General features: G+C 47.5%; 4 protein-coding genes across 4 annotated transcripts; 1 reads left to right on the top strand and 3 right to left on the bottom strand.

The window, feature by feature from the left end:
- Positions 1-210: 210 nt before the first annotated feature.
- F4822DRAFT_22413 (sterigmatocystin 8-O-methyltransferase) lies at positions 211-2,170 on the bottom strand. Its single transcript, XM_051454039.1, has 4 exons — positions 1,666-2,170; positions 1,079-1,601; positions 890-939; positions 211-830 (listed from the first exon to the last, which is right to left on the bottom strand). The coding sequence occupies exons 1-4, from the start codon at positions 1,909-1,911 to the stop codon at positions 303-305; spliced, it is 1,347 nt and encodes a 448-aa protein (XP_051319506.1). The 5' UTR covers positions 1,912-2,170; the 3' UTR covers positions 211-302.
- Positions 2,171-3,054: 884 nt separating this feature from the next.
- F4822DRAFT_22396 (mitotic checkpoint regulator, MAD2B-interacting-domain-containing protein) lies at positions 3,055-4,494 on the top strand. Its single transcript, XM_051454036.1, has one exon. The coding sequence runs from the start codon at positions 3,119-3,121 to the stop codon at positions 4,292-4,294; it is 1,176 nt and encodes a 391-aa protein (XP_051319505.1). The 5' UTR covers positions 3,055-3,118; the 3' UTR covers positions 4,295-4,494.
- On the bottom strand, positions 4,494-6,978 carry F4822DRAFT_22393 (uncharacterized protein). The gene is made up of 2 exons (XM_051454035.1): positions 6,662-6,978; positions 4,494-6,514 (listed from the first exon to the last, which is right to left on the bottom strand). The coding sequence occupies exon 2, from the start codon at positions 6,266-6,268 to the stop codon at positions 4,694-4,696; it is 1,575 nt and encodes a 524-aa protein (XP_051319504.1). The 5' UTR covers positions 6,269-6,514; positions 6,662-6,978; the 3' UTR covers positions 4,494-4,693.
- Positions 6,979-8,444: 1,466 nt separating this feature from the next.
- F4822DRAFT_424192 (uncharacterized protein) lies at positions 8,445-16,465 on the bottom strand (the record flags this gene model as incomplete). Its single annotated transcript, XM_051460099.1, has 9 exons — positions 8,445-8,527; positions 8,582-8,638; positions 8,701-10,826; positions 10,880-10,931; positions 10,993-12,387; positions 12,437-12,800; positions 12,853-15,544; positions 15,603-15,765; positions 15,817-16,465. The coding sequence occupies 9 exons, from the start codon at positions 16,463-16,465 to the stop codon at positions 8,445-8,447; spliced, it is 7,581 nt and encodes a 2,526-aa protein (XP_051319503.1).
- Positions 16,466-18,526: the final 2,061 nt, after the last annotated feature.

The following is an 18,526-nucleotide window of genomic DNA, read 5'->3' as shown; positions in this document are numbered from 1 at the left end:
CCATCGTCCATGAGGGGTTTATATAAGGCGGCATACCACCTTGCACTCAGCTTCCTAACACACCTAGCATGGTACGGAGATGTGAGACAAAATGCTTCTATTGGCCTAACTAAACCCATTAAATTGAATAGGCCTTGCTACGTGATACAAAATGCTCTTTGATTTGTAAATTGTATGACATTTCATGATTCCCTGTTATCGAATTGATAACTCCTCAATGATAGTCCTACCTTAATTGAGAGAATCGGCGCGTATCCTATGAACCTGAAGACAGAAGCTTAGTTATGTGGGGTTGCATCTGTCTAACCTCTCCAAACGGCGTCGATCACAGCAAAGAAGGTAACTGGATTGGCCTTAACATTCGCCAGCTCGAACCGTTCATCGGCGTCGCGCAAGATCTTCGCCCAAGCCTCGACGGGACGTTCCTTTCCATTAAATAGTGCCATTAGTCTTATATCCGTTGCCGTACCCATCTGCTGAATCGTGCGTGGTAGTGCCGGTCCTTCGCTGTCACCTTCGCCTTGGTTACCAATGTATTCAAAGAGGATAACACGAGCGCCCGGCTTTAAAGCGGGAATTAGTGCCCGTAAAATTTTAGACGCTTCGTGGTCCGGCCAGTCGTGAAGAATCATCTTGAATATGTAAATGTCCGCCTGAACCGGCTGCGGCTCGAAGAAATCATGTTCCACAAATGACACACGATCTTTGACGTCCTCCGGAAGGTTGGCGTCAAATACAGGCTTCACTTTTGGCAAGTCTTGAACTGTGATACTTAGTTCGGGGAACTTGCGCGCTAGCACTATAGCATCGTGACCTGCAGAGCCGCCGATCTGTTCGAAATTAGTTATCTGCCCGATTGGTGGTCGATGAAACGGACTAAAAGACTTACATCGACCACTTCCGCTTTTCCTGCAGCCTTCCAGTCATGAGCGTCAAGAACTAATATTGGTGTTAGCGGAACTAGGTCACCAGTAGTCCTCAGTGTGTTTTTGAAGAGTATGACTATCTTCATAAAAATGTAAATCGAAGGTATTTGGAATTTTATATGAGATTACGAGAAGATAAATAGTCAACTTACCAACTCCTTCAAGTTGAAAGATCTCTTTTACATAGCGCATGAACTCAACAAAGTTCCTCTGCCGCCAGCCCTTCTTATCTCCTTCGCCATCATTTTCAAGTAGGTCCCAAGAGTTTGTGTATTTGCCGAACTGCCCGCCGCCATGGAATAAGGCAAACGATGTCTCGTTTACATTCTGTGTAAGAGCTGGCTTGCCGCGGCTATACCTATCCAGAGCTTCATTTAGGACCATTACTGGCGCACCAGCATCGTCCAGGATTGTAGATACAAGTGCCTTAAGCCCCGACGAGCGTGCTAGTGCGGCCGATCGAGAATTATGTCGAATCCGTGAAGAAGATTTCCCAGGATCGGTCTCTTCGAATATGCGCAGGTACACTGCATGTAACAGGATTCGTTTAACAACATCTTCGGGGAGGGAGACACGCTGTGCGATCTCGGCATAGGAGGCAGACCCGTCTAGGGGTACGGCAGACCAGAAATCGAAATAATTCAAGACGTTGAGGGTTGCAGCGTCAGGTATGCACTACGAACGTTAGGAAAACGGTTTCAAGCTACGTGTATTAAGACTACCGTATGAACATGCTCACATTATGGACGTAGTTGAAAATACTCTCGCTGGGCCCCTGCGTTAGATACCACATGTCTGACAGGGCATCTAATAGTTGATGACGCGTAATGAAGATCTCCGGCGATAGGTTGGTATAGCTCGTCGGGCTATCGACCGCGAACGTTGGTTCCTGCACATTATTCTCCTTAAGATAACGAGTGAAGGTTTCGGTAAGCTCCGTGATCTTCGCTGCAAGACTATTCAAAGTTGGTTGTGAGTCCGCCATTGCGTGGATCAGTTGCGTACGCTTTTCTTTCGGAAAATTTCAAAATAATACTAAAAGGAATACTACTCATGCTAGAAATTGTTAAGACCTGGGACTAACATGTTTTTCATCTTGATCGAACAGATTGAGATCATTTACGACCATTCCAACAATAGCAGGTCGGTCCGCAGCCGGAGCTACATCTTACCAGAATGCCTTTCAAGTATGGTACCTAGTATAGCCAAGCAAACTCGTAATTCCGGTCGGCTGGATTCCCCCTTTATTCGCAGGTACCAACAACGGAGTACTGCTCGCATGTGAACTGATTGATTAGATAAGATGATCTTATCAATCTAATCCGAATCCTGAATCGGGACTTGAAGGGGGTCCCCCATTTTTGGCCAAGCCGCTAGATCATGCATTGTACGTAAAAATGCCTTCATCTAGAGAAACGGAACCAGCGGACTCAGGCGTAAATAGTTCGGATCGTCTTTTCGAAGTCGTTTAGCGTAGAGTTGCCATTACGTATAAGGTACAGCTCATTCCCACCCACTGACGATGTACCTACCTAAGCTAGCTAGGTAGGTACCCGATGTAGCTGTAGGCTTTGCAGCTCTAGCGTCTTCAATGTCTGTTAGATCTTGGTCTTTGGCATTCATACTAGGGTATGGCAGACCTCGGCCGCTCCTAAGGAAGAGGGGGACTAGCTGACAGATGCAAGCATTAAGGCCGTGTCGGAGCGCGATGCGAAGCATGATGAGTGGTACTTTCGAGACGATGACATTTCGGGCCAAGAGTTCGATAAATTGACTGTGAGGGATATAATGGAAGTACTTGGGTACTTGAGAATTGCGATCAACCCTCGTCAACACTATGTAGGTTGAAAATCACCAGCAATGGTTGACGATTCCCTCTCGCGTCATTCGTTCCCGATTGCTTGAGTGCGTGTAGAAGCCTTAGAACTGTAGATTTATCTGGCCATGTTAGCAATGAATATGAGGGTTAGAATGTTAAAGCAAGACTCAGTGACTGGACGGAAAAGCAAAGCACAAAATGTTAAGCTTTCAGGCTTACATAACCAGACAGTGCACGTTCCACCTTGTCCTACGAAAATAGCCACACTCCAAAATGCCTTATGACGCCACAGTCAAACCCAAATCAAGCTATCAATTCTACAACGATTTTCCCCATCATCAAACTCAACATCTATCACCGATATTTAGTGATAATGGGGCTCGTCGATTACTCAGATTCGGAATCCGATTCTGAACCCGTAACCAAGCTCGCGCCCGCGTCGACGGCGAGCGGCAAGAGACCTTTCCAGAAAGTAGTCGATCGCGCGAAACCAGGCAAGATCCTTGTGAACCTCCCGCAGACCTCTTCCGAAAGTATACCCGAAAATGCAGCCGATGAACCACCTCCGAAGCGCACGAGGATAGCGGGAAAAGGAGGTGGCGCGTTTGGTGGTTTCAACTCGTTTCTGCCACCCCCAAAGAACGTCGGAAAACCTACGGTCGCAAGCAGTAGTGGGAAGCCAGCACCGAGACCTGGTGTCAATCTGAAGACGGGTGCAGCACCAGGCTTTAGTAGGGAAACAAATGGAGATGACGAAGGGACTACGGATCAGACAACGAAGGGCGACGATGCAGAGGCGCCAGGAAAACAACCTTCTATACCGGCAGACCAAAAACCAGCGGAAGAAGTCAAGTTGGTTGGAAAACCATTGATGTTCAAGCCTCTATCAGTATCGCGAAAACCAGGCAAAAAGACCATAGTGAAACCCAAAGCTGTTCCTGCTCCCGTGATACCAACACTGAAGCCAAGCAAAAATCCACAAGCACAAGAAGCGCCAGCAGGACCGCCGGCGAAAAAACAAAAAATATCTCTATTCTCCCTCCCCGATAAGACAACATCGGACGACACAGAAACCATAACCCCTAGCGGTGCCTACGAACCTATGTTCACCAACGAAGACGACACCACAAACGCCGACGAATTCGCCGCCTACGACGCGCAATTCTCTACCAACCTATCCTCCGCGCCTCCAGCCATAACCCCCAACACCGAGCCCGAAACCCTCGACTCCATCGCATCCTCCATGAACCTCTCCGCAGCCGCGCGACGCGAACTCTTCGGTCGTGGCGGGGATCCGTCCCTGCTTTCTCAATCGAGTAAAGTCATCAACTTCGACACGGATCGGGAATACGCGCATAACGAGGCGCTACGGGCTTCGGGCCAGTTGCAACCCGCGTATAATCCTTTGCGCTCTGTGGCTACTGGTGGGAAGTCGAGTTTGCGGCAGCTCGTGTCCCGGGTACAGAACCAGAAGGATGCGCTTGAGGAGAGCTTTGCGAAGGCTAGAGGGAATAGGAACGATGCGGGGTCGAGATATGGGTGGCGATAATCTGACACGACTCTTTCCCAGCCTCGTCTTGGTATATGTGTAACAGTGAATGGAAGAGTCCGATAAACCAGTGAGGAAAGTCTAAGGGAATTCGGAGTTCAGGATGGCATCAAGCTTAAAAGCAAGCAAAAACATCACACCGCATGGCATCGGCGTTACAAAAGCATATAATCAATTATTTTCATCATGGATATCCCAAATCATCAAATTATTTATTTACCAATCCATCCGTCCACCCGTCCGGCCGTTTTCGCTATGCTCAACCGATAATAAATAAATACATCCCTCCCTAGGCCTTAGGTACATACAAACAAATCCTAAAATAAACAACCCCACGAATAATAAATGCATACCAATGTACATAAATCAACACCGTCATATGTATAAATATCTGATCGCTCAGCAAGTCTCTACAGCTGCGGTACGACCCTGCATCTGCCAACCCTCATTCTTAAACAAAAACCCCCACTCTCCCCGTGTTATCGGCGATATGTCATCATACCCATTCGGCGTCGTAGGGCCCAGACGCTGCGATTGTCGGGTATCGCATGGCGAGAGCATCATCTCGTCGATTGATGCTCCGTTCCAGAGCGGGAAGTTGGGGATTGGACGTGCTGTAACGTCGCCTTCGTTGCTATGGTCGGTGTCGGATTCCTCGCCTGCGGATAGGGATAAGGGGTCGATTTTTATTTCTAGTTCTGTGATTTCGCCGGTTTGTGGTTTTGGGGCGTCGCTTGGATTTGCTGGCTGTGTTGTTGTTGGAGCTTGTGATGATATGGCTTTAGCCTTGGGTTTGAATATCCTAGTCGTTGTCGCGGTAGCGAGTTTTGTGTTCAGCTTAAGCACAGGCGTTGTTTGGGTTTTGGGTGGTGTCTTGGGTGGTGGTGGGGAACTAATCAAAACCACCGGCTTGGCCTCACGTTCGCGTTCTTCTGGTGTCATCTCAAAAGCACCACTTCGATCCGGGCCGCCGTATGCTCTTCGATACATATTCTCCACGTCTCTAAGCGCACGAACATTGACACCGAGCCAATCATAACTGCGGTGGAGGTCGGACCTCAATACGGGTCGTCCACCGTTTGCCAGGACGAGACGTCGTAATGAGTCTACCGCATCCTCGATACGTGTGCTATCCGTAATTTTATGTGTGGGTGAGGCAGGAGTCGATGGGTTGCTACCGCTATTTATAGACCGAGCATAAGCGGCAAGTGCCGATTTGAAGGTATACAGCCGATCCAAACCGAGCAGCGTCAAGCCTTCTGACGAGAAGAGCACTTCATTCTGTAGTATACTCCTTCGCACCAAATCTGCATTCAGACCGCACGCAGATGCAGTCGTGGCGGGAGGTAACCACCCCGTGCCGATTTGAAATTTGCGCTCGGCCTTGAGAATGGTGGTTCGTAGAGTCTTCTCGGCTTTAGGGGAGAGGAGACCGGTGTAGATCAACTTAATGCCGAATTCATTCGGCCCCTGGCTTAGAGAGGTTGTCGAGGATGATGTGACGATACTGGATGGTGTATTAGGCGTCATAGGTGTCATTGGTGTGCGAGGCATTGGACTGCCAGGCGTTGGGGGCAAAACCCAGCGGCGAGGGCTAATGAGAGGCTCGCTCGGAGGAGGTGGGAATGTTGGAGTGGGTGCCCCGGAGACAGCGTCGGACACCGCGGATGACGAAGAACTACCCGTTCCCCTTCGGACTAATTGCCTCAATCCGGCCACGGGTGAGGTAAAACGTGTGGGAGATGTGATGCCCGGTGTGGGTGGGGGCGACGTAGGTGTTAGGCAAGGCGGCACTACGCTTGGGAGCTGATAGTCCTTCCGTACGACGACCAAGGTAATATGTAAGGCTTTCCGCGCAAGCCTCTTAGACGTGTATTCCAATGCCCCCGTCAAATGAGATGGCAGATTGTAGGCATCAATTATCGACCGCCCTGCTTCTAGCGGCGAGGAGATGCGTTGCTTCGACAACGACATGATGTTCGGTAAAGAGCGCCTCGAGGAAAGTACAACAATGTACTCGGTGAGTTTAGGCAAAGAGGCAATGCAGAATATGTATATGTATGTCTTCTGCCTGGGAATAGAAAAGGCGGAGATTGAATGCCTTTTCTCCTGGTAGCGAAGAATAGATTTAGATCTCGAAGGATGATGATGCGCCGGAATTTTTAAGAAGTGAAGATCACATAGATATATCACAAAGCAAGAGGCCTGGGCATAGGGTTCCTAAAACAGGATCGAGTAATATCAGGAACAAGCCCTGCTATATGACGTGGAATGGATATAAAAAGTAGGGCGCTTCGAAACATGAAACAATGAAACAATGAAACGCTGAAACAAAATAGGTCTAGGTGTGGAACTCAAGTCTCTTACAAATCTGAGCCCCACGAGGAGTTCGTGGGGTTTGAAGAAAGGGGGTTACTATTCTGGCCATAACATTGGTCTTTTAGTTTACCACCCTTACCTCTCATTCTTCATGACTTCTATATTCGGAGCTCTTGAAGCTTAGCGTTAGGTTCACCTCACCCACCGAACTCGACTGGTAGTGGTTAGTTGGCATCTAAGTATGTTTCATTTTAGAATAGACAAAAGCCTGTGATTCGTCGACGGAGTCAACCTGCATATCACACGCAGCTATGATTTTATTTCTAGACGCAAGCAAGGTTAAAATTTAACGTGGGTAAGGCTTCTCGCTGTTGAAGAGAACCAAAGCGAGGTTGTTTTCTTCACACGTTATTAGCCCGGAATTTGCTATTATTCATGCACGTATAAGCGTTGGTGTGTGTGACAGTGATAGTGATGTGCTAGGACCTGCAGCTTATAGCGACCAATCTTGCACCGCTCTTTGTTCGGACATAAAAATCTCAAAGAGTTGACCAATCAGAAGTGAAATATATTTCCCCCGCATCTCGCATCGGCGGCTACAATGATCCAAATATAGCTGTCCTGGCTACGGTGCCCGCTATCATGACCCCTGCTAGCCTTATGTGCTAAACCAACCATAGCTAGGACCCGATTGACTTGTCCCAGGAGTTGAATCCAAAAATAGACCGTAAACTTGTGAGGGTTGACAAGCAGTCGGGTCCGCCTAAAAAATTAACGATTATTTGACTTGGTCGATTGGTATAATCATTGTTGCTGATTGAGAGTGATAAATAAGTAATTGGAAGACAACAAAAAGAAACACAGGACTATAACATCACCAAAGGAGGATTCCTCAACTATCTACGGTAGTATCCAGGTGGTTTAACACGGTTCATACAATAGCATTGCAAGAAACTTATTCAACCCCATACCCAATTATTAGTAAACCCACCGTGTTCTTACTAACAAGGGAGCTATCATAGCTAATAGCTAAATTAAGCGGGAGGTAGTATTCGAATCTTGCCTGTACTTTTAAGCCATCAACACTCGGGACCAATCATAATCATCTTCACCATTGCAGAACGAACGGATCGTCATGATTCCGGGAGTAAAGCGCGAGAATCAGGAGAAATTCCCCATGTTTGGTTCATTTACTATCACATGCCCTGCTTGTACTTTCATCGTTACCGTAGCCGAATGCCCATTACCTTTACGAGTGGTAATGTCGTTCGGATATCATTTCATTAAGTACGTAGCCAGCCGAGTGACATATTTTTAGATAGCTGTCTGGGCATGTTGTGGACCCCGGAGCGAAATTACGCCAACGCCTCTTTACGAAACTGTTATCAAATCAATATTTTGCTCCTCTTTCGCCTTGCTCGTGTAGACATGAAAAAGAAAGCCAGATATGTCGCACTAAAAGCATAGGTAGAGCGATGAAACTATGGTCCTCATCCTTCCTTATTCAGGGGAATCATCCATGGTCTTGCCTCATAAGTATTGCTGCTCAATAATCCGTAATTCGTACGATTAGGTGCCCCGATCAAGTAGTGGCTGACCACCGAAGTAGTCGTTTTGATCTGTTGAGTGTTAAAAGGAACGCAATCGTGAAGTACCATTTTGTCCATTCCTAAAGACGCCTATCACACGCCGATGCTATGCAATGACCCCAGTTTGCCTATCCGTCTATCCGACCTGCCTGTCATTGCATCATTGACTATTAATATGTAGTCGTTCCAGTTAACCGCTATTGCCATATCAATCGACACGGCAACTCAGGGAAGGTGTTTTCTTATGCTAAATCACGGTCGATTTGCATGCTGAGATCTGTCAAGTTATCCAGCTGTTCCGAAGAGCCGACCGACTGCTCCCAATCTTGACTTGGTCAGTCATAGTCCATGGTCGCGGTGGTAGAGTCGCTCCACATACCGGAACCATCCTCTTCAATTTCGTCGACTGTAAGCCTTGCCATTGGTTCCATTACATCTATTCCCATGTTAGCATACAATAGCACTCAATCAGGCGAGCTGTCGAACAAGAATTCTTACTTTGGCGAAGATCTGCGTAGCGTTTTTCGAGGCCACCATCACCCACGTCCTCATCAAATTCGAAATACACGTCGCACTTCTTTATCACTTGATCCAAGGGGACGACTGTGTATCTAGCGGCCTGTGCTGAGCGGGTAACATATGTATCTTTTAGGTACTCCAGGCAGGAGATTGCTAGGCGCTTGACTGTTTGATTCATCATTCGAGATCTTTGAAGCCCACCATCACTTTCCCCGAAAGCAGGAGAGGGCCCATACTTGAATAGCTTATCTTGCAGGAAGAAGCCCACATCATCGCTGACTGCGTGGTCGATATATCCCAGCAACCCTGGAGCCCACTTGGGGATAAGGGATAAACTATGCACATGAATCATCTCAATCGACTCGCCAGTGTTTCGCGGCCCATCGAAGGTTTCCCGCTGGAAGTCAAGAAAGTATCGACCTTCGGCATTTTGCAAGTTTTTGCATTGATTGGAAATATGCTCCATCAGGAGTTGGACATTTCTGGTGTTGGTGCTGTATCGGCAATATACCGCAGCAACGCGCAGGAAGGGCATTACCATATGAGACGTTAGGTCTCCAGTAATGCATATTTTTAGAGTATTGTATGCCTTTTGGTCTAGTGACCTGCTGGATCCTATGAGGCGTATGATGATGGAATCTGTGGCTTGAAAATTCTGTTGAAGGGAAATAAGCTTTTCCATAAAAATGTTGGCTTGGTTCTTTGCCCAATCTCTAAATAGAAAGTTGCCCTCCTGAAATGTCAAAGGAACAGGTTCGCCTTGAAGAACTAGTGAAGTTCGACTCTGGGCTTCGTCGACGAAATTGCGATCCATATTAGGGTCGATAACCGATAAGAGTTCATCAACCAGAGCAATAATGCTTTCGTAGTTAGGCGGCCTCGCCGTTCTTCTCGACACCGCATTGAGAAGTCTAGCGTATTGTGCCGGCAGGTCAAAGATCTGGTCAACTGCGATGACCGAGAGGAGCTTGAATAGGTAATCTCTTTCCAGGCACATTAATACTTCATCGCGTCCCAAGTGGGCAAAGTCATACATTGTTCCAAAACATTCGGACCAGGAGTTGATGCGCGAGTGGAAAGTTTCCCAAATGTTTTGGAACAGATCCAGGGTCGAATCCATTACGCTGTAGCTTCGTCCTATTGCACGGGATATCGCATCATCCTCGATGTCCGATGGGCCGTATTCTTCCGGGTACTCTTTTTTAATAACGCGTAGAACATATATGAGCATTCTCCCTATGTCTTGACGCACCCCGGCATCCGAGTTCTTTTGTAGGAGCATGCGCAAGGTGTCTTTATGACGTCTGAAGTAGTCGAAGAACGAGAAACAGCACATGGAACATCGATGACAGACCTTTATTATGAGGGTCTTCAATCGGTCGAAATCCGGGAGGTCCTTGGCTCGCGACGCAATTTGATCCAAATGTCCAAGTGCCGTTTGCATTGCTAAATTTTCCTTCTTATGGTCCTTTGAGCATTTTTGTCCCCACGTATTGTTGAGGACCTCGTAAGCGAATGGCATGTGGGATGGATCATACAGACAGTGGCGTTGCACAATCGACCAATTGTCTTCCTTGATCTGGGCCTCAAGAGCTCTGGGAAGGCTAGCTCTGAAGGGGCCAGTCTGGCCTGGTATTTTTAGTAACTCTTCTTGTTCCTTCTGTAAAGAGGATGACCGCTGATAGAATAGCATATAAGCGCTGTATACCTTCTCGTAGGTAGTCCCGCCTTCAAATTGAGATCGATAATCTGCCCCTCCAAAACATGCATTTTCCATTTGAGAGGGATCCCATGATGTCACGATTTCATCGTTGAATTCAACCCAGGGCGGTGTGCTGCATGTTGTCGGGCGCTCCCTGACGTACGAATAGTAATGGCCGGATTCCGCCGTCCCAGAGTGTACAAGAATTCCCACTAGCTCAAATATATCCGGCTCCGCGTTGCGCGAGGGATCACTGATGTGCTCGATGGTATAGGGCTGCATGTCTATCTTGGTTGGGAATGGGAAAAAGTCATTGATTTTGCTGCGCATTAGAGTCCTAAGGTTAAAATCGAATCTCTTTAAGTGGAAAATCAAGTTATCCGGAATGTCTTTGAGACATGCCCTATTCGCATTATTAGCATTGCTAGTTGCGGGTTAAGACTATGCTCAGCCTACCTCTTGACTGCATCCACGTGTCGGTCGCAATCAGAGCACTTATACTTGTTGTCTATATCGATGTTAGCTTTCAAGGAATCAATGTAGGAAGTTAAAGAAAACGATGAACAAACCTCCTTCCATGATCTCTCCGTCTACATAGGCCTGGAGGCTTTCTTCGAGACCTGCTTTCCCTTTTATATCACACTGTATAGCAGAGAAGGGTTCAATACGCTCGGAGATATGTTGACACTCCTTAGATTTAACCTGTTGGACCAATTCACCCCCGTACATCGATCTGAGTTTCTTCTTGTCAGTCTCCGAGGAGAACTGAGCTTCCCATCGATCGAAGAGGAGACTATAGAATTCATCCACGTCCATTTGGTTATGGATGTCAATGGGGGCCTCGTCGTACGTCATGATTTGCCCAACACAAGCCTGTGGTTCTACATAACGCCGTCGGCTATCCTGCAAGAACGCGAAGAGAACCTGAGTCTCGTGAAGTAATGGATGGGCCATGGGGTTCCTAACCCGCCTCTCAAGCATGAACCGGCGAAATCCGATGTTCATGAAGAGCTGTGTAAACAACGAGTTCAAGTAACAGGTATTTGAGAGATTCCGTAGTCCAGAGTATCCACAAGACGATCTAATGGCGTTGGACCTTTCAAAAAGCTGCGGGAGGTCATACTTGTACTCGTCGATCCCGTCCTCAATCCGGAGATCTGTGAGTTTGTCTAGTTCGTGTAGTAAGCGGGTAGATAGTGTCATGTCGTCCCTAGCCAATGCGAGTATGATATCATAGAGCATAGATCGAGAAGGAGTATGTAGGATCACCTTTGGCACCAATGGCCCGTCCTCGTCCTCCGGCGGGAAGAGATGTTTCGAGAACAATCTTGGCACGAAATTTGGACCGAATTGAACCCGCTCCTTCGATGATGCTTCCGTGATACCAATGCTTAGAATTGTGATGAGTCCGTGCGCTATAACATCCTTGCCTGGGTGGGCTATATCTACTGTCGTTGTATGCGATAGTAAAAGTTGTCCACACTGTCTAAGACAAGCGGGCAAGTCAACTGCATCAGAGTTGCTGTCAATAAGCTTCTGTACCAACTGGAAGGAAAGATTAAACGTCTCTTCGCATTTACTCGGTTCCTTAACGGCTCGAGGAACGAGTTGGAATACGATGGGCCAGAATAATTCGGCGAAATCGAGCGCTTGTGCGCCAGACACATCACGGTCCTGGAGACACTTGAGGGTAATCAGCCTCGCAATGTTGTTCCTCACGATTGGGCGTGCATCATCGAGTAGGAGGCTCTGCACCACTTTCTGCACCCCTGTCTGATCTCGAAATCCCTTCCAGAATGCATCACTTTTCGCGCATGACTCAAGTAAGGCCTCAAATGATCGATTGATCAACTCAATGCTGATCTGGTTTGTCTGGGCGGCGGCGGCACCTTTTAGTATCGTTGACAGTCGCTCCTGTAAGTCTAAGTTTAGAAGCCCCACGACAGCTTCAACGTCGTCGATTTCTTAATTCAGTTAGCCCATGCGAAACTACATGACAGCAACTCAACATACCTTTCAAGAGCTGAACAAAATTATCTATAAGTTCAAGGCTCAGTCTGAGTTGCAAAGACTCGCTCGCACCTCGCTCGACAACCTCAGAGTCACAGATCGCTGCAATAATTAACGACATTGCTTTGGCTAAAGCCTCCTGCTGGTCATTTTCGCCCTCAGCCTGGACCTCGCCATCCTGTAAAGACAATTGCATCACATTACTCTTGAGCCGTCTGGTACTGAGGTATTCGCGAAGAGCATGTAGAGCATATAACGACTTGAAAGGCTGTCCAAGTGGGAATACATCTCGGTAAGACGTTGCAGGATTCTCGAACGCCGTCAGGATTGAATCATCAGCCGGTAGTGATCCAAGGAAGAGGTAGATCTAACGGCCTTTGTTAGCATGCTTCTAATAACAGCAGAAGTAGAAAATTTACCTCTCGTGCTAGCTCCTCCTTCATACTTAGATACTCCCATAAGTCTTTAAAATGACTTAGAATCTCGATATCAAGTGGTGAAGCTCCCGGTTTAATGCGCTTGGGGGAAGTCGCAACTCCTATCTCCCTTTTCACGAGAATTAGGCCGTTTCTAATATCAAGGTCCTCGATAGATTTGCATATAGCACCCTCCGACGGCGCGAGTGGTTGTCCGCGATAATATAGTCGGTAGTTGTCGAAGCCAGTAGCTTCACGCAGACTAGCAAGAAGCGAAGCGGCTGTATTCTTGAGCCCAATATCTAGCGTTCTCACTTCTGTCTGATCGTCGCCGTCGAAAGATTGATATTTCAAATCGGCAAGGTCACCGTCGACGGGGCTAGGGGCTTGCAGCATTAGCGATCGCAAGTCTGGCGCTGCGAAATGAGGTCTGCTCTGCAACGCCTTCAAGAGTGTTATCAAGACTTGTAACGATCTTATGAATTGTAATTCTTGCTCTTGGCGTTGTTCATCCTTAATAACGATCATCGCCGAAAGGTTGTCGCCAGCCGGCGTGCCATCATCAAATCCTTTCAATTTCTGGGCCGCGAATTTTAGTTGCCCCAAGCAACGCTGAACAAGGGTAAAATGAACCTTTCGTGCACGATGTAGAGGATACGAGATTATCGACTTGCTGTCAACATATATATCGTGGACAAGTGTTGAGATTGCTGTATCCTCGATGGTGTAGGGTGGTGCCGACAATATCATATGCCAAAGCAATTCAAGTCCAGAGGACTTAATGCTGTCTTCGTCGTCAAGAATCATACCATTAATATCGTTTGCAAGGGGAATGATCGCCTCCCGAACGAATGCCAATGCGCCTCCACAATAACAGGAAGGCGGCAACGTCGGTAGATATTCTCGCAAACAGGCATTAAGAAAAGGATTGTCCAATCGTGTTCTCTTAAGTGCCATATTCAAGTCGTCCCAAGCAGCCTTTCTATCATCTTGGCATGCCGCACCACTCCCTACTAGAAGATCCCAGAGACGCTGGCCGAGCTCCGAGCCAATAGTAGAACCGTGGTTCGCAATGATAACGGAGAGAATTCTTCGACGAGCGCTGCCAATAGGATTTGCGTAGACAGGGGTGAACCCAACAGCCTTTGCATCAGCAATCGTAGATTCTAATTCGTCGATAAGAAGCTGTGTTAGGTTGTTCTCCGTTATTATTGTTTGTAGTTGAGGAATGGTACCCATTAGTGTGCTAAGCGCGTGCAGGCTCCCAGAAGTCGTTGGAGACTTGGCTGCAATATCGTTCACGCAGTCCATCCATATAATCTGACGCCCCACATTGTCTGGGCCCCCATGTAGAAGAGCGCTGAATCTTGCAGCAGCAAACTGGTGAATCTCTGGATACGCCACGGAGCCTTGTGACCCATAGACGGAAGACTCTCGCAGTAGTCGGAGGCACGTTCTATACGGAGGAAGAGGGATAAACATGTAATTAGCCTTCTCCTGAACTTGCTTGGTAACGTGCTCGAAAAGATCCCTCATGCAGGAAGAAAAAGAATCTATCGGTAGGTCGCAAAACTTCTCACACATATAGAAGAGACAATCCAACTGAAGGAGACTGACGACCTTGGACATCATGCGGACTATAGCATCAGAGATGCGGGGGTCCTGGGCGGATACCAGGGTCTGCCAGAGGAGGTCCGTTTGCGAGGTTGTGTACGTCTTTGTTACAGCTAAAAATCCAACAATGTTAAAGCTGGCTTGGGTAATTTCCGGGTGGCATGTTGGCCCAAGCAGGTAGTCGACGATCCCGGTTCCGAGGAGGTAACCAGACAGGTATCGAAGATATATCAAATGGGGATTATCATCTGTTACTTCGTGATGATCTGCAAAAGATCTCCATTGCATAACTAGATCCTCACACAAAGAAGTCGCCGCTGAAACCCTCAGTTGCATCTGGCGAGATCTAACCATCTTACAGAATATGTTCATCCGCCATTCGAGTGGCATCGCCTCGTGCGTGAATCGGTCTTCAAGTTCTGGGTGCTGCTGCTGATGATCTTGAACAAGGCGAATAGCCTCGTTATTATTTCCGAGAAGGCCGTGCTTGAATATGCTCGTTAAAGAATTAATTAGGTTCAATGCGGTATCGGAGCCTAGGTTGTTCGTAGATTTTTCGATTACTGTGTCTATAGCAGCCGAAATAGCCATGAAATATTCGAGGCCATAGATCATATTCTTTCTCGCGCGATCTAAACAGTCTGGGGAATAAGATCCGGGCAGTGACTGCTTCTTGAAGCTGTCACGCATAAGGGCATCCACAAGCCAACTAAGGCCGACAAGGCTATCCATTACTCTCTTCGGGGACTGGAGGAGGTTGTTCATCAGTAAATCAGTAAAGCGACCCAGCTGAGCCTGAAATCCATCGCTGCTCGCTTGAAGCTCGTCAAGAGCCTCGGAAAATTTCGGATTACTCGCTAAGTTAAGGCCACTAGCAGCCTGACTTTCCTCCTTGTTCGGTATGCTACTAAATAGTCGTAGGAAACCCGGTGATATCAAATCAAAGTCGCCGCTGCCCTTGTTAGCAGCCTGCATTAGCGTTTGGCAGTCAATTGCGAGAAGAAATCCGGTAATCTTGGCTAATTGCACAAACATCACGCCAACAACCTCTCGGGTCGGGCCTGTCTTCGAATAGCCGTATCTAGTGAGATATAGTTAGTAAATTGAAACAAATGGGGCTATCCACAGGATGTACGCACCGATTAGCCACGGTAAGGAAGAGGTCAGGAAGAGCCTGCCAGAATAGCTTGTTCTCCCGATGTGCCTCCATGACTATAGGGTAATATTCGATCGTCGCGTGCATTACGTATCGGCATAGCCATCCATGCAGAAGATGCAAGGGCTCATCGGCGTGTGAAGGTTCTGGTAATGTGTCAGAGTAATTACGAGGCGAAACAAGACGTTTGCACATACGTTGGCGGAAGAACTCGTTAAGACGGGCGACTGTTTCGTGATGCTGTTCCCCTTCGCTGTGATACGGGAAGTCTAACAAAACAGCACTGAAAAGTGTCGCTCTTTCATCTGCCAGCAGAGGCGTTGCACCACAGAATATAACGTCGTCTACCTGGGATACGGCAGGTATTTCAGAACTGTCAAGATCGGACTCTGATGACGATGCATCCTCGATCGGGGTAGCTTGCGTCATGTACACTTCGGACTCTTCTACGCTGACTTTTATAGGGTTCTTGCGAAAACCTGAAGGTGTGGGGGAAGAAGGGGAAGAAGGGGTATCTTCAAGGCTATCAGCATTCCTAAGGTTGATGGTGACCTTGCTCGACACGGGTTCGGTAGTAGGTTCTGCAACAGGTTCTGAACGAGCTGGAGTGCTCGGGGGGAGTGGCTCGGGGGTGTCGATCTTCATGATGTTAGATTCAGAAGATGCGGCAGCGTCGTCTCCGGATAGTAGAGTGTCGACAGACGCACTCCGGGAGCCGGAAAGAGATGTCCTACGGCGTTTTCGGGCGGAGAGATCACCGTCGTCAAAAGGATTAGGTCGAGTTGAGCAAGGCTCGGAGGAGACGGCACGTTCTCGCGGCTCGGACGATCTCGAATCCTGATCCATCGGGACCCTGCTGGCACGGTCGGAAAGGGTGGAAATCGTGGAGCTCCAGATATAGCTTGAGGCGTTCGCGCGAGAAGGCTCGGCGGCTGCTGGTAGACTCCAGAATTAGCATGTGGGTTGCGGATTGATAGGCGGGGTAGAACAAGTCGAATTGGGAAAAGAAAAGAATAAAAAGATTAGAATAGAATGGAAAAAGTGTGAAGAGGTTGAAAAAGGAGAATTAAATAAATCAAGGCAATCAAAAGGTCTACAAGGGGTATCAAAAAAATAAAATCGAAAAAAAGAGTTGCTGTACGAATGGAAATGGGGTTTCTCGCAAGCTATCGAGAATTTGCCTTGTCGAGGGGCCAGCGGGAAGAAAAAGAGGTAAGGTAAGGTAGGCAGCTGTTGTGATTTGTGACGACGATACCTACCCAGGTACCTAGAGATTGGAGAAGCTCCAGTTACCCAGGTACTTTTTTTTTTTTTTTTGCTGGTGGTGACAGGGTTAATCGGGGCTCTTGGGTCTGGCGTCAGTGGTGCGAGTGTGAAGAAGCTAATGGTGGGGGAGGGGCTGTGGAGAACGAGTTAAGAATGGAAAACAGCCCTGGCAAAGTGGGAAAAGCAAGAGCTCAGCTACCCTCCCGCCATACATACAGCCGTAGTAGCATACCTAGATTACCTATATTAGGTAGATTAGGTACCCGGCAGCTAAGAAATTGCTAATCCCAGCAGCATGTATGTAGGGTAGGGGTTTGTCCTTCTTTTCTTCCATAGGGCAATTCCCGTTAACAATGCCTGCGAGACCATTCGAGAAGCCCCATACACATATACCCGGGAACGTACATAGGAAATAAATAGATAACGAGTATTTTGGTAATGTACGGTGTCTTAATTGTGTATGCAGGAGATATAGAGACAAGACGGGAAGATTACTTACCTCATACAAGGCGATGATGAAGTAGAGTCGAAATGGAATACCTAGTTAGGTGAAAAGAATAGGTCGCAAGCTGCAATATTTGCAGGCCAATAAATCGGCGTGGAAAGGAATGAATAGGCAACTGCTCTGCAATTAATTATGATGCTCGGCGGAACAATCAAGAGATTCCAGAGGCGATGAAGATAAAAGGTAACACTTGGGGGTGGTGAAGGAGAAAGTGGGTATTGTGGTAGGCAGACAATTGGGTAAGGCTGTGTGAATCGGTGATCATCTTGAGATGGTTTTGATTTATTTTGGTTATAACTTGTCGCACTCACTGGGAAGAAGGTGCCTGCCTTCCTGAGGTATACATTCACTTCCTGCGGCCTTGGGGGGTTAGTTTCGTTAGCAGAAAGTTGATGATGATCTACCTAGGTACATGCGGTATGTGACAAAAAGCTCAGGGTTAAACGGTACATACTGCTGTATAGTGGGGAAACGGGGACTGGAGGCAGGTACATCCCCATTGGATCCTGGGTGTCAGGTACATACCTTCAATGTTATAAGGGACTAGAATACCAACGTGTACCCGCCCTTTGTATGTATTGGTAGGTAATCGGATGCTGCAGGTGCACGCGAAAAGGTCGTAAACCGGTATCTGTGCGCCCGAATATATTGGCAATCCAATGATACCATAGTAACTTCCAAAATCCTCGATAGAGATGAGACATGGGATACAACCTCCAATCTGCGTAATTTGCATGCCCATTCGTAGATTAGGTACATGGCAAGAAACGGAAGATCAATAAAATGGATCCAAATACATATACGTAGACTGGTGACAACCTACCTAGGTACCCAGGGATTTTAAAGGTGATGCCCTTATGCACAATATAGCATCTAGTGCCTAGGTACATTAGTGCAACACGACCATTAAGGAAGCTTAACTTACTTTTGCGGATCTAGGCTGCAATCTTTCACATCGTTAAGGCAAAACCAACTAATTGCCTGATCTTCCTCTTCTCCGAATATTTAAGTAATATTCTAGAATTTGGCATGTCTTAAGCAACCGGGTTAGGGTATACGTAGATCTGTGATAGAAAGGATCGGGGTGTTTGTTCAGGCACGCGAATAGTGAAATACCTAAATTTCAACTACTTTTT

The sequence above is a fragment of the Hypoxylon trugodes genome (genome assembly GCF_022578975.1).
Source record: "Hypoxylon trugodes strain CBS 135444 unplaced genomic scaffold F4822scaffold_1, whole genome shotgun sequence".
NCBI classification, from domain to species: domain Eukaryota; kingdom Fungi; phylum Ascomycota; class Sordariomycetes; order Xylariales; family Hypoxylaceae; genus Hypoxylon; species Hypoxylon trugodes.
Note: the sequence above shows the minus strand (reverse complement) of the source record. Positions and strands in the feature narration are given on the sequence as shown.

What these genes read in the sequence shown, in the direction of transcription:
- F4822DRAFT_22393 (XM_051454035.1), bottom strand. Translation starts at nt 6,268, where the DNA reads ATGTCGTTGTCGAAGCAACGCATCTCCTCGCCGCTAGAAGCAGGGCGG.
- F4822DRAFT_22413 (XM_051454039.1), bottom strand. Translation starts at nt 1,911, where the DNA reads ATGGCGGACTCACAACCAACTTTGAATAGTCTTGCAGCGAAGATCACG. An exon ending in TTTTCAACTACGTCCATAAT is followed by an intron (nt 1,602 to 1,665) that starts GTGAGCATGTTC and finishes TAACGTTCGTAG; the next exon opens with TGCATACCTGACGCTGCAAC. An exon ending in GAAAAGCGGAAGTGGTCGAT is followed by an intron (nt 831 to 889) that starts GTAAGTCTTTTA and finishes AATTTCGAACAG; the next exon opens with ATCGGCGGCTCTGCAGGTCA.
- F4822DRAFT_22396 (XM_051454036.1), top strand. Translation starts at nt 3,119, where the DNA reads ATGGGGCTCGTCGATTACTCAGATTCGGAATCCGATTCTGAACCCGTA.